The sequence below is a fragment of the Diabrotica virgifera genome, chromosome 8, assembly GCF_917563875.1.
Source record: "Diabrotica virgifera virgifera chromosome 8, PGI_DIABVI_V3a".
NCBI classification, from domain to species: domain Eukaryota; kingdom Metazoa; phylum Arthropoda; class Insecta; order Coleoptera; family Chrysomelidae; genus Diabrotica; species Diabrotica virgifera.
In genome coordinates this window covers 227,267,010-227,281,724 of record NC_065450.1, presented here as the reverse complement: position 1 = coordinate 227,281,724, position 14,715 = coordinate 227,267,010, and the positions used below count along the sequence as shown (strand labels likewise).

Genomic DNA, 14,715 nt, shown 5'->3' with positions numbered 1-14,715 from the left:
GATTGCGTTCGTGTATAAAAAATTATAGCAACACAAAGTATAATACCGCTCGAATTATCTCGGGTGTGCACAGTTTGGCCAGTTTAGCGCGCTCGAATTAACTCGAGTGTGCAGGTTAAGGGGTTAAGTATTTTTGTGAATTGTATCAATGAGTGAATATTAAATATTAGCTTTGTGTCACTATTTTACAAACTAAAGATGTTTAAAACACTTACCGGCAACAGTAAGCGTAGCATTTCGACTTCTGGCTTTGCCCACTACGTTGCTAGCCTCGCACCAATACGTCCCAGCGTCGGACTCCTTCCTGCTCTGGGCTACCCTCAGAAAAAACAGACTTCCCGCAGGCAGCAGCACTCTGTGTGACCTCGCGTCCTGAGGAGCCGTCCTCAGGACTTGGCCGTCTTTGTACCATGTGATCGTAGGTTCAGGATCGCCCTGGGCATTGCAATTTAGGGTGGCCGGCTCGTGGCGCGCCACTGTCGTATCGACGGGGTGTTCGGTGATACGGGGTAGTTGGTGACTGGAGTGGTGGTAAGCTGAAAGAGAAGAAAATGTTAATCATATTGAAATAAAAATAAAATATATTACTTTTACATAAACAATGTACACCAAGCATCAAAATTAACACACCACCTTAAAAATGGGACATTTTTGATGACTCGTATTTCCTAAAACTGTTCGATTTTAGTGATTTTTTTAATATGTTATAGCATTATTCTTTAAGAATATCGATGTGGTAAAAGTGTTGCTGAACAAGTAAATGTCATTGTATATTGGGTGCAACAATCATACTGTGTTTTTTCCTCAAAGTTCGGAACACCCTATGGAATATTTCAGCATATATAAAATATTGAAGTTAAAATTCAATTGTAGCCTTAGGCTTTCTTAAGGTACTTTAACAACTAGCAACGTTCTTCATCAATACAGGGTGTTTCGAAATAAGTGCGACAAACTTTAGGGGGTAATTCTGCATGAAAAATAATGTCCGTTCACTTTATAAACATATGTCCGCAAATGCTTCGTTTCCGAGATACGGGATGTTGAATTTTTTCTTACATACTGACGATTTATTTATTGCTCTAAAACCGGTTGAGATATGCAAATGAAATTTGGTAAATTTTAAGAGATAGCCATTGCGCATTTTTTGACATACAATTAAGAATTTTATATTCACCATTGGCGTGCCTACGGGTAATATGACCGGGTAATATCTCTACTTTACGCAAGTTCTTTGATTTCGGTCTAAATGTAGTAATCGTAGTATAAGTATTTCTATTAAGAAATTTACTGTTGTATAATTTTTTTTGGGAAATAGTTAGAAAATAAATTTATATCAGAGACCACGAAATAATCATAGATTTTCATCGCCCTGTATATGACAAAAATTATAATAGGATAATTTAGTTAGTAATCAGTGTGTTCGCAGAAAGTGAAATCGTTAAGGTAGTTTTCTTAATGGGTTTTTGAACGGATTTAAAACAATAGTGCGGTCAGATTAGACAATACAGTTTTATTTCGTTTTGCAATGGACAATAAGACATTTTATAAAAAATTCGAAGAAGGTTAAGCGATAAACAAATTTATTGAGTTTAGAATGTAAGGTTCTTTGTTTAGCATTTTGAAACAACGAAAGTAATTTGATGTCTCCGAGAATTTAACAATGTAGCAGATGGATTTCTACTACAATGTTTTATATAAAATATCCATTAATTTTAATCCTATCCCAAGAAAAATATTTATTTTTCTAATATATTTTGGCGAGTTTATATATCTTTAAAATTTCCTAAGCCGCTCCTGTTCGAAATATTTCAAAGTATTTCGCAACATAGTAAAATCATAGGAAATTTCCTGTTTACTTGTATAAACATTTATTGTTCTGGAAGGATCCGTTGAAAAATCCCAGTATATTTCCCTTAAGTTTTGAGCGCTAAAAACCCTATGATATTATTGGTCAGAATTTTGAAAGATCCTTGAGTTGTAGTTGACGATTGGTCAATAGTTTTGGTCGAACGATCGAGAAGAAATGCATCGTTTGGACGCGAGAGAGACGTGACGATGTAAAGATCAGTTCCAAAAACATGTTCGAATATTAAACATCTTTTAGTATGGAACTCGACTAACAGACTCGCAGAAAGTCGCACTTTGCCGGCCTTAAGGATTTTTAACTTGACAAGGAATATAATGACAATAGTTTCACAGCATTTTAATGGATATATTATTGTGAAACAGTTTTATTGTTACGCAGTTTATTTTGCCGGTAAAGAAGTGCGTGGTTTCCTGTTTTTATGGTGTTATGGTAACATTCCTGTCCTTTGTGTAGCTGTTGCTATTTTTATGATGATGTTTTGGATTTGTACATGTTCCAGTAAGAATTCCCGTAAGTTCCTGTTTTGTAATGATTTGAATGTCTTCCCTCCCCCCAATCTCGAATGGAAAATTTTGAAGTTCCAAGTGTGACATGTGACAAGGATTTTGTTTTAACGAGGTATGGATAATGTTTATTTTAAATAATTCACAAGTGGATATTAATGGTAAAGGTTTTACATAATTAAATATTTTGTTTTCAACATGGATTCTCGGAAATTTTATTGTAAAGTAAATATAAAATGGCAGTGACTTTTGACAGCCATGTCAAATTTTTGTTTTGGTACACTGCTAAAAATAAGGTTAAGAATTGTAAAACCATATATTTGTTTTTATTGTTCATTTCATGTTTGAGAATGTGTTTATTCTCAAAATAAAAATAAAAAGGTATAAAGGTTTAAATAAACATTATAAAATGTACACATCTTTATTTCTGTAACCTCTTTATTTAAGAAAATTATTAACAGATATCTAATACAAGTGAATAAGTTTTAGAACAGAAGAAAATATAATGGCATAGAAGCCAATAAAGATAAATGTAGCCCAGTTTGACCCCAACGAGGAATCTACGAGGAATGTCTCCCAGTTGGTTTCCAGTAAGTACTCGATATGAGAATTTGAGGATTTTTCAAACGGCGTCCCAATTTGTTTAAATAGTAGGAAAGTCCTCAAGTCTGTGTAAGTATCCTTTGCTTATTTGGTTATGTAGTTAGTCTTCTTTAAACCCTCCTACCCCTCCCAACGAACCTACGACCTGCCAACGCACAAAAAATGAGCTGCCGTTCGCATGAAGGTTTGCGTGTCTGTTCCTTCTACTAGCCCCATTTCGACCCCCCAGTATCTTAGTAGATAGTCTTTCCTTGTCCCCATTTGAGCAGACATGTAAAACGTTTCAACAAATTGGAAAGTTGTATACAAATTAAATTGGTTCTTAAGAAATTATTATATGGGTAGTGGGTGAAAAGGATGTTTTGTGATTGGTGGAAAAGGATGGATGGAAGGGATGAGAGTGTTGAGTCTGATTTTGACGAGAGAAAAAATGGGCACTGTGTAATAAATATCTGGAGACAGCAGTCCAGTTCTTGAAAAGTGAGCAAATCGGGAAAAACTCTATGCAGAATTAAATTGGGGTGAATTTTTTTTGAGTGTTTTTTGTGTAAAGTTAAAAAATTTTCGGAGTTATAGAGCAATAATTGAAAAAAATACGATTTGTCGGCGCCATTTTGTTTATAAAAAAAGTAGCACACTATATGCGGACTTTGCATACCTATATTAATAATATATAGGATCTTATAATTCGATTCGAGTCAGTGTAAAGCGGTGAAATTGGCCTTTGCAAGCAGAATCAAGTTGAAACGAAATCGTTGACCGGTTTGAGAAGTTAATTTTCCTGTGTCCGAAGAAGATTCCTGTTTCTGTCTAGAACGAGTAGCCGATTGGTATCTATTTGCACAAGATATCGAGCAGAGAGAAAACTGAGTCGAGAATTCGAGCGAGTCCTGTTTGTTTGTTTGTGAAGCAGTTTGGACGAAAGGGACCTTTCGCAACATGCTAAGAGTACGTGTGGGAGAATCAAACAAATTTAGATTTTAGCATATTTTTTAAATCCTATGTTTATGGTATATTTAACATTTATATGACATTAAGTGTGTTTAATTTCCCTGTTTTGTATTGGATGGAGTAAGCAACTAGAGATACCAGAAGCCACAAACCAAAGGTAAAGCATCAACAATAAAATAGCCCTGAGAATAAAGTTGATTAGAAAATTTAATTTAAATTTGGTTTTGTTTTACATAAGCAGTAATTAAAATAACTGAGTAATTAATTAAATTAAGAATTTGCAAATCAATCTAATAAAAGAGATAAAGTAGAGCATAACAATACATATAGTCGTATCTAATACCTTCGAATCAATATTTACGCAAAAAACGATTTATTTATTTTTAGTGATACTAATAAGACAATGGAGAAGGACAATGGACAATGTATTAAGGACGTTAGAGTAAAACGAGGAGCTGAATTATATAGTGACCACTATCTAGTTGTAGCCAGGACCAGCTTGGGAGTGCGACAAGAATTAATAACGAAAGAGACCAAGAAAACAAGTAAAGCTCATGATACACCTACTATAGAAGTAATCAGGTCACATAAGCTAGCAGACAAGGAGACAGCAAACAAGTTTAAAAACTACATTAATAACTACCTAACAGAGCACGCTGAACATGACGGTGACTTAGACCAAACTTGGCAAATACTGAAAGAAGCACTCCTAAACGGTGGTAAACAAGTATGCGGGATAACAAGAAATAACAGAAGCAAAAAGTGTACAAACTGGTGGAACAATGAAATAAAAGCAGAAGTGAAGTCTAAGAAGATAGCTTGGAAAAATTATTTAAGGAACGAAACCGCAGACAACTATCAAATATACAAACTGCAAAGAATCAAAGTCAAAGATATGGTACTAGCAGCGAAACGGAAAAGTTGGGAAGAATTCGGAAACAAGATGGAAGAAGACTACCACTCTAACGAAAAGTTATTCTTTAAAACCCTGAAGAATTTAAGAATCGAAAAGGCTCCACAAACACCAAAGCAAATAAGGGACAAAGAAGGACACTTACTTCATGACAATGACCACATCCTAGAGAGATGGAAGCAATATTTCGAGGATCTACTGAATATCCAAAACGATGTAGACATTATCACAGAAGAACCAGAAGAGGTAGAGCAGGAAGACCAAATTCAAGACGAAATAACTATAGCGGAAATAAAGGAAATCATACAAAAGCTTAAGAAAGGTAAAGCGGCTGGATTTGATAAAATCACATCGGAAATGCTTAAAAACATGGGCGACAAGGGCATTGAACTGCTAACAAAAGTGTGTAATAGGGCATGGAGTGAGAGCCAAATACCAAAAGATTGGGAAGTGGGAGTTATTCTACCCATTTTCAAAAAAGGTGACAGACGCGAATGTAGCAACTACAGAGGAATAACACTACTGAGCATCCCATCCAAAGTATATGAGAGAATACTAGAAAAACGTCTTTTACAAGAAGTTGATTCTAAAATGGGACAATCATAGAGTGGATTTAGAAAAGGCAGAAGCATCCAAGATCACATTTTTACTATCAAGAAATTAATACAAAATGCACGGAACTCAAGCACCGAGTTATACCAAGCCTTTATAGACTTAGAAAAGGCATTTGATAGTACTCCAAGGAAGGTGATTGACATATGTTTAAAAAAGAAAAGTGTGAAAATCAAACTCAGGCAAGCCATTATGAGTATATATAGACATACAAGGAACAGAATCAGAACTGATAATATGGAATCCGAAGAGTTCATAGTAAATGAAGGTCTACGTCAAGGAGGAGTCCTAGGCCCCATACTGTTTAACATTGTCTTGGATGACATAATTAAAGAAACTAGAGCAGAAACGGTAAAGTTATATGCCGGACATAGAAATTTAGAAGCAGTGTGGATCTAAGAGTGTGCATACGCAGACGATCTAGTGATATTTGGGAAAAATGAAGAAGCACTCAATCGAAATTTACAAGTATGGAACGCTGCACTAATTAAACGAAATCTGAGAATCAATAATGAGAAGACGAAAGTAATGGTATGTGGAAAAAGTAGAAAACAAACGAAGATAACAATTAACGGAAATACACTTGAACAGGTCGATACTTACAAATACTTGGGAGTACAAATAGAGAGCAGAGGAACTGAAGAAACTGAAATAAGTTCCAGAATAGAAAGTGCTGCTCGGATGTACCACGCAATCAAAAGTACGTTTCTGTCAAAAAAAAAAGAAGTATCCCAAAAAGCCAAAGTGTCCATATACAAGACGGTGTTTGTGCCGATTTTAACTTTTGGTAGTGAAAGTTGGACGCTTACTGATAAGTTAAAATCGAAAATACAGAGCATAGAAATGAAATTTCTTAGAAGAATAATGGGTATAACCAGGTTAGACAGGATTAGAAATGAGGCAGTCAGAGAACATCTTAAGGTCCAACCAATTATAAAAAAAATTGAAGAGGCCCAATTGAGATGGTATGGACACATGGTTAGAATGAACCAAGAAAGACCAGTTAAAAAAGTATGGGAAGCCAGAAGACAAACCAAGAGACCAAGGGGCAGGCCAATGAAGACATGGGATGATAATGTAACCTCAATCCTAGAAACACGAGGAATCAGCAAAGAACAAGCAAGAAACCAAGCAAAGAATAAGAAGCAATGGAGAAAAGTTGTGCATGCAACTAACTAAAGACATTACACCCGACACCTTAGGGTAAATGGGTTTAGGATTATATATATATATATAAAAATTAATGTAATCTTTGTAGATAAGTTAAATAGTAAACTCTTAAATATTGGGGAAATCTGCAAGAAAGACTCTAATGAGTATCAATTGTTTCGCCGAACGTTTTCGCCAAAGAGAATTAATTTGGCTTCTTCAGGGCTGAAAGAGAAGAAATTATAATTAGCTACCATATATTACCTATTAAAAAAACATTGGAGATCTTACCGTAACTTAGAATTGTAGAGTTAGGATGTTATAAAAAACTTAGCTAGTAACAACATAGTGGTTTTTTTTGTTACTGTTAGAAAAAAGTTACTGTTAGAAATGTATGGTAGCTGTGAACTTGAGACGCAAAAGTGTACCCAAGGGTAACCGAAAAAACCCAATGCAACTACATTTTGAAGGAATTAATTCTTTGAGTTGTCGGCAATAACTAAATTTTTGATTGTTAAAAAGATCACATGTGAGGTTCTGTTTTGCCAGAACGCATGCGCTGACATGTCAAAGTAGTTCTTATGATTCTTTATAATGTCGTTAAGGTTCATTGGTGTAACAAGATGAAATTAATTACCAGTTTAGGGTAATATTCTTATTTCAGATTTTTCTTGTTAAAAAATTGTTTTATATATTATATTGTTCATGTGATGTTATTCTAATATCTTATTGAGATGTATATAAGAAAAGCAAGGGAATGTTATCTTTTTTTTTTTTTTTTTTTTTAATTAATGAAAATTATTATTTAAGTAGGTTAGTTATTAATGGATAAATCAGTCAAGTTAGTTCTCTGTGATGTTATACTTTTCTTGGTATCGGATTTAAGTAAGAAGTGGTATATATTGCTTAGATTCTTAATGTCACTCTTAACATTGATGGAAAAATCGTTAAGGAAAATATATGACATTTCAATGAACTCTCTTTTAGATTTATTGTTCTCACGGTGGAGAATTGTAGTGTTATTATAGTCCATGAGATGACCAGTGGAATGTACATGTTTGGCTAAAGCAAAACTTGTGCTTTAGCCAAACATGTACATTCCACTGGTCATCTCATGGACTATAATAACACTACAATTCTCCACCGTGAGAACAATAAATCTAAAAGAGAGTTCATTGAAATGTCATATATTTTCCTTAACGATTTTTCCATCAATGTTAAGAGTGACATTAAGAATCTAAGCAATATATACCACTTCTTACTTAAATCCGATACCAAGAAAAGTATAACATCACAGAGAACTAACTTGACTGATTTATCCATTAATAACTAACCTACTTAAATAATAATTTTCATTAATTTAAAAAAAAAAAAAAAAAAAAAAAAAAGATAACATTCCCTTGCTTTTCTTATATACATCTCAATAAGATATTAGAATAACATCACATGAACAATATAATATATAAAACAATTTTTTAACAAGAAAAATCTGAAATAAGAATATTACCCTAAACTGGTAATTAATTTCATCTTGTTACACCAATGAACCTTAACGACATTATAAAGAATCATAAGAACTACTTTGACATGTCAGCGCATGCGTTCTGGCAAAACAGAACCTCACATGTGATCTTTTTAACAATCAAAAATTTAGTTATTGCCGACAACTCAAAGAATTAATTCCTTCAAAATGTAGTTGCATTGGGTTTTTTCGGTTACCCTTGGGTACACTTTTGCGTCTCAAGTTCACAGCTACCATACATTTCTAACAGTAACTTTTTTCTAACAGTAACAAAAAAAACCACTATGTTGTTACTAGCTAAGTTTTTTATAACATCCTAACTCTACAATTCTAAGTTACGGTAAGATCTCCAATGTTTTTTTAATAGGTAATATATGGTAGCTAATTATAATTTCTTCTCTTTCAGCCCTGAAGAAGCCAAATTAATTCTCTTTGGCGAAAACGTTCGGCGAAACAATTGATACTCATTAGAGTCTTTCTTGCAGATTTCCCCAATATTTAAGAGTTTACTATATATATATATATATATATATATATATATATATATATATATATATATATATATATATATATATATATATATATATATATATATATATATATATATATATATATAAGAATTTGCAAATCAATCTAATAAAAGAGATAAAGTAGAGCATAACAATACATATAGTCGTATCTAATACCTTCGAATCAATATTTACGCTAAAAAACGATTTATTTATTCTTAGTGATACTAATAAGACAATGGAGAAGAAGGGCACAAGAAAGATCTAAATGGAAGGACATAGCCAGACAGGCAAAGACCCATCCAGGATTATGATGCCAAAACAGGAAGAAGAAGATATTAATGCAGTTCAATTAGTTGTAAGAGTCAGTGAATTTTCAAGGAGCGGACAGACCATCAGCTACTGTAAGTTACTTATATTATCTTTGCAACAGGAAAATGAGATAATCATTTATTCCACATTTTTTTCCTTACTAAGATAATAGACCGGTCTAGTTAGACTCAAAAATAGGAGTGAGCCTACAATAATTACCATCAAGCTGAAAATTGGCAGGATTGTTCAAAATACCATCATAAATGAAATCTAAAAAGTCCTCATAAATCCGACCCCTGCTAAAAAATTTACGCGGGGTCAAAGGTCACCAAATATGGCTTTTAGCGATTTTCAGCGAAACGGCAAGTTTTATCGTAAAATTAGCTCTAACAAAAAATGTAGGTTAGATAATTATCTATAAAAAATATCTTAATAGTTTTTTTCCTAAGAGCCACTGTTTTTAAGATACAACGATTCAAAGAGTTGAAAGACTTCTAATCGTCATAATATATGTATTAGTTAGTATGGGCCATTCCACGAACATACGCCTGTTTTGGATTACTTCGACAACGGATATTTTACTGTGCAACATAAGAAGTACGAAAGTAAATGGCGCTAATAATTATTCCAATAAACAACAATGTAATTTGCAATTTACTTTCGTTCTTATTATTTTGCACAGTAAAATATTCGTTGTCGAAGTAATCCAAAACAGGCGTATGTTCGTGGAATAGGGATACACCAGGTATATACATCACTGAAGCTGTAATACAAGTAAACATAATATTCTATCGGTCAACTTAACTTATATTACACATAATAATATAAGATTATAAATATGATAATGTTTCTACTATACAGCTTGCGGTCTACCGAGGGATGCAATGTATAAGCTGTATTATATTACAGTGCCAACAAAAAAATCTTTACAAAGTGAATGTAACGCAAAAATAATAAGAATTATTTGAATTTTGCGGCTTAATCCCAACAAAAATAGTAAATTGATATGACAAAGTATTACCTTACAATAATACTTTTTATTTATGCGTCTTAGTTCAATTTGTAAAGATGGGTTTTGTAGGAATAAACACGTTCGTCGGCTAATCTAATCACCCTACCTATTCTTTTCTCAGAAGGGTTTGAACATAATAATGAAAGACAACTTTATTTGATGGCTATAACGATTTTACGAGAAATATTAGAGCTGCAGAACAACGTCGTAGAACTTCGGCAACATCTTCATCTTCTAATATTTTATTTGATCAATCTATGACAGTATCTACCACTCAACAGAAATTTCTTGCAAATACTCACAACAAATATCGGTTCATTTCAATGCTGAAAGCTAAGTTTATTGCTGAAAATATATCGGTAAAACAAGCTAGTAATGATTCTGAAGTAATGATAATTGAAACAGCCATAGAGCAATTCAACTTAACAAATACAACTATTGTTGTAGGTGAAGATGTAGACTTGCTCGTATTACTCACTGGTAGAACTCCAATCGAAAAAACTATCTTTTTTTTTAAAACATGGAAAAGCTCAAAACCAATCGGAAATATATTCATCGAAAAGTTTATCTACTTTTGCAAAATGTCAAAATCATATACTATTTTTACACGCAATAACTGGCTGTGATACGACATCTGCATTTTTCAGGAGGGGTTAAACGACTGTTTTTAAAATGTTTGAAAAACAAGATTTACTTGAATGTGCTGAAGTTTTTAAAAAAACTAATTCAACTCCACAAGAAGTTATTTCCAACGGAATTAGATTTCTTCTCTCTATGTATGGAGCGCCTAAGAAAACTACGTGCTTAGATAAGTTTCGATATGCATGTTTTTTTTAAAAGTACTCGAAACAAAAAACAAGTGCAGTTATCTTGTCTTCCTCCAACCTCAGCGGCTGCTCATCAACATCTTTGTCGGGTATATTACCAAGTTCAAGTGTGGCTTGGTTATTAGCTAGATCCAAAAGACTGGGGATGGAAATTAGTCGACAGTTCATTAGAACCAATTCAAACTTTACTCTCCCCCTGCGCCGGAAAAACTCCTGAACACAATTTTTTGCAACTGTAAAAAGGGATGTAGCGCTAAATGTGGTTGCAAAAAAGTTGGACTGTTTTTTTCGGTAGCATGCACTAATTGTCAAAACCGGTCGTGCTCCAATGTTCAATCACCAACAATTGAGGATTCATTTGATTCTATCGAGGAGCCATGCGATGTGTCATTATTGGGACAATTTACATGCACCCAGGATGAACAAGAAGAACAAGAAGCACAAGATGAAAAAGAAGAAGAAGAACTAGAAGATGAAGAAGAGGAAGAAGAACAATGAGAAGAAGAACAAGGGAAGCAGAGGTATTAGAAAATTATGAACCAGTTTGATAAATTTCCCTTTTTTTAATTTATACCGCTTTATATAAATTTTATCATTTTTAACCCTTGCCAATATCAATTATTAAATAGCTTTAAATTAAACAGAATCATAACAGATCCGAGGAATGGGCCTACTGGGGAAACCACGTTAAAAAAAAACGCGTTAAGTACACTACCTCAAAGGTGGTGTGGAAACGTGTGCGCATATTATGACGATTACCACTATTTGAATCGTTATATCTCAAAAACGGTGGCTCTCCGGAAAAAAAGTAATAAGGTATTTTTTAAAGATAATTATCTAATCTACATTTTTTGTTAGAACTAATTTTACGATAACACTTACCGATTCGCTGAAAATCGCTAAAAACCATATTTGGTGATCTTTGACCCCGCGTAAAATTTTTAGCACGGGTCGGATTTATGAGGACTTTTTAGATTTCATTTATGATGGTATTTTGAACAATCCTGCCAATTTTCAGCTTGATGGTAATTTTTGTAGCCTCGGATGCGTAAGTTGACCGGAGTATAAGGAATACAAATTACACGAGACTGTTATATCGATTAATAATAGTAATGTCCTTAACTTTATCGTATTAAACATGCGACCTATATTTTCTTACTAATAGCAGACCTAAGAATGCCAAACGGACAGTCCAGCTCCATCTTAAAACAGACGACCAGCCATAACCATATCGTAAGTCAGCACCGAGCGAGCTCAAGATCTGAATTCATCGACCCCACCTCGTAATTGAGGACGACAATCACACACTGAGAACGAAGCCAGAATGAAATTGCTGATAAAATGGTCCTGCATTCACCCCATTCGGGACCGTTACGTCAGGGTTTATTGAATATTTCTCGTATTTTGCGACCTCTCACTTTGACTACGACTCGGGGAAATGACCTATTATTTGTTTTATTAACTTTGTTAATGTCCATGTTTCCAGAAACTTGTGAGACAAGAATGGTTTATTAAATACTTTGTTGTATCTTCGGATGCAATTATTTCATGTTTCGGCTATTATGTGTTCTGTGATTTATTTGCACAAAACAATGGGATAAAAACGAAGTGACTGACTTACATTTTATCTTGTCTGTTAGCACTGGCGAAGCGTCCATGTAACCACTGTTACCATCGGTAACAGTTAAAAATCTTGCAAATAAATATTTTATGACGATGAATAATTCTATTTACCAATAGGAATATATTATTATATTATGTGGTAATAGTATCTAACTCAGTAAATAGCCAACTATTCGTAGACACGAAAATATTGGCGAGTTTATGTGACTCAGTTGCACTTTATTATACTCTGTTACCAGACTCATTTCTGGTTACAATGGTTATATACAAACGCTGGCGCTCGGGACCGGCTAGTGACTGAAAATTTTGAAGAAGCGCCGGTATAAGCGCGCTGTGTATCAGTAGGGCTGTTACCACATTTAAAATTGGTGACAGTACCTATAAAAAGTGTGCGTGCAGTTAAACATGGATGAGTGTCGCTTCTTAATCGATCAACTACTTGAAAAGTAATTCTCCTTGTATAATTTTGAAGAAAAAAAAGAATGTGTGTGTACTTTGTACGCACGTAAGAAGTTATACTTCTAAGTATGGTTTCAATGAAATAAATATAATTTTCGACAGTTTATTTGTATTTTATTTAAAGATTAAATTAATTTTTACTTACTACTTTCCAAACATTTTTATTAAAACAATAACAAAAATTAAAAAAAGATTAGAAAACACCAGGATTCGAACCAGGGTTCTCTTGCTCTCCAGTCTAACGCTCTACCACTGAGCTATACCCTTTTGATTATCCGGGCTACAAGATTTCTCAGACATAGTGACAAACAGACGAAGTGAATTATAAAATACTTTAAATATTACTTATTATCTTATTTCCGAGGTAGACAAGTCCAAATACACAAAAATTATAATAATAGTTATTTATGATATAAATGTTAAAAGTACAATTTTAAGGCACGTATGTGAAAGTTTCGTGTGAATCGCTTCGCTCATTCTGCAATTCACATGAGTACCTTAAAAATGTACTTTTTAACACGCACCTATATCATACAATATTTTTTCTACAAACGTCTTATATATCAACAATTATAATTTATTCATTCTCAATTACAGGAGAATACCTACAAAAACTTTTACTTGAACTTGACTGACATTCCATTTTTATATTTTTCTTGACATTACATCAAAACTGCCTATACTGTCAATACGTAAATCAGAATAACATCTACTTTTATTTTTGTATATTCTAACAAATTTTAATAGTTTTTTTCTACAAACGTGTTAAAAATGCAATAATACAGTTTAAATTAAATTTTAAAAAACCTTTTAAACCACCTTTTTCAAGTATTATTAATATCTATTAATGTTAATAAATGAAATATAAATATTTTGACGTTTCACAATTTGACAATTCACTTTTAACTGCAACGCCTTAAAATTTTTAAAGCACCGGTGCTTAAAAGTAGCATTTTTAACGCTCCTATGGAGTGCTATAAATAGCATTTTTAATACGTTTGTAGAAAAATATATTTAAAAACACTAATATATTCTTTCCACACCTTTTTTTGGACTGATCAATACATAAATTAAAACATTTAGTAACGAACTCCATACTGCATGTGTGCGCATGCGCGCAGATTAATAAAATTTCACCCTCAATGAAATCGCGCCTAAAGAAGTATAACTTCAAAAATGAGAGTAAAAATGAAAACTTATTTGCTGATAGAAATATTGCTAAACATAATGAGTTTGTTAAAAAAATAGATAGGTATATCCTTAGCACACTTATAATAGATACTGTATGTTTTTGAGCCAAACAAGAACTAGCGTTGCGTGGTCATTTTGAGTGCGAGTACTCTGACAATCGAGGCAATTACAGGGAATTGTTAACATTAATTGCCAAAAAAGATCAAAAATTTTGTCATCATCTAGAAACATCTGTTTTTTCGAGAGTTTCAAGCGATATACAAAATTATATTATTGCAGCTACACTCACCGGCACAAAATTCCGCCACCCAAAATTTTTGATTAAGTTTGACAATTTATAACTTTATTATTTGTGCTCCAATTTGCAAGATTCTTGCACCAGTTTGTAGGTACATGTATTCATATTGTTTGGTATTATTCCGGTAACAAAAAATTTTGCTTGCATGTCATTGTACAGGGGTGAAAGGAAGCGTTGTATTTTCTCCTAATTTTAAAAAATTCTGTGGAAAAATGGAATAGCTGATTTCATTTCATAGTCCTGTCATATTCTCCCGGAGGCGTTACCAAAATTTTTTTTTTTGAATTATCCGAATATCTTTTTTAAAAATGTAAAAACACTGATTGCGTCATACAATTTTGAGGTTGGATTGATAAGATTAGAA

General features: G+C 33.2%; 1 protein-coding gene across 1 annotated transcript in view; it reads right to left on the bottom strand.

Annotated features, from left to right (window-relative positions):
* The window catches only part of LOC114331806 (roundabout homolog 1-like), a 776,276-nt gene that overhangs the window by 145,872 nt on the left and 615,689 nt on the right, over positions 1 to 14,715 (bottom strand). Inside the window, exon 3 of the mRNA XM_050659727.1 lies at positions 216 to 536. Within this exon, the coding sequence (XP_050515684.1) occupies positions 216 to 536 (321 nt within the window). The remainder of the gene's footprint in view (positions 1 to 215; positions 537 to 14,715) is intronic.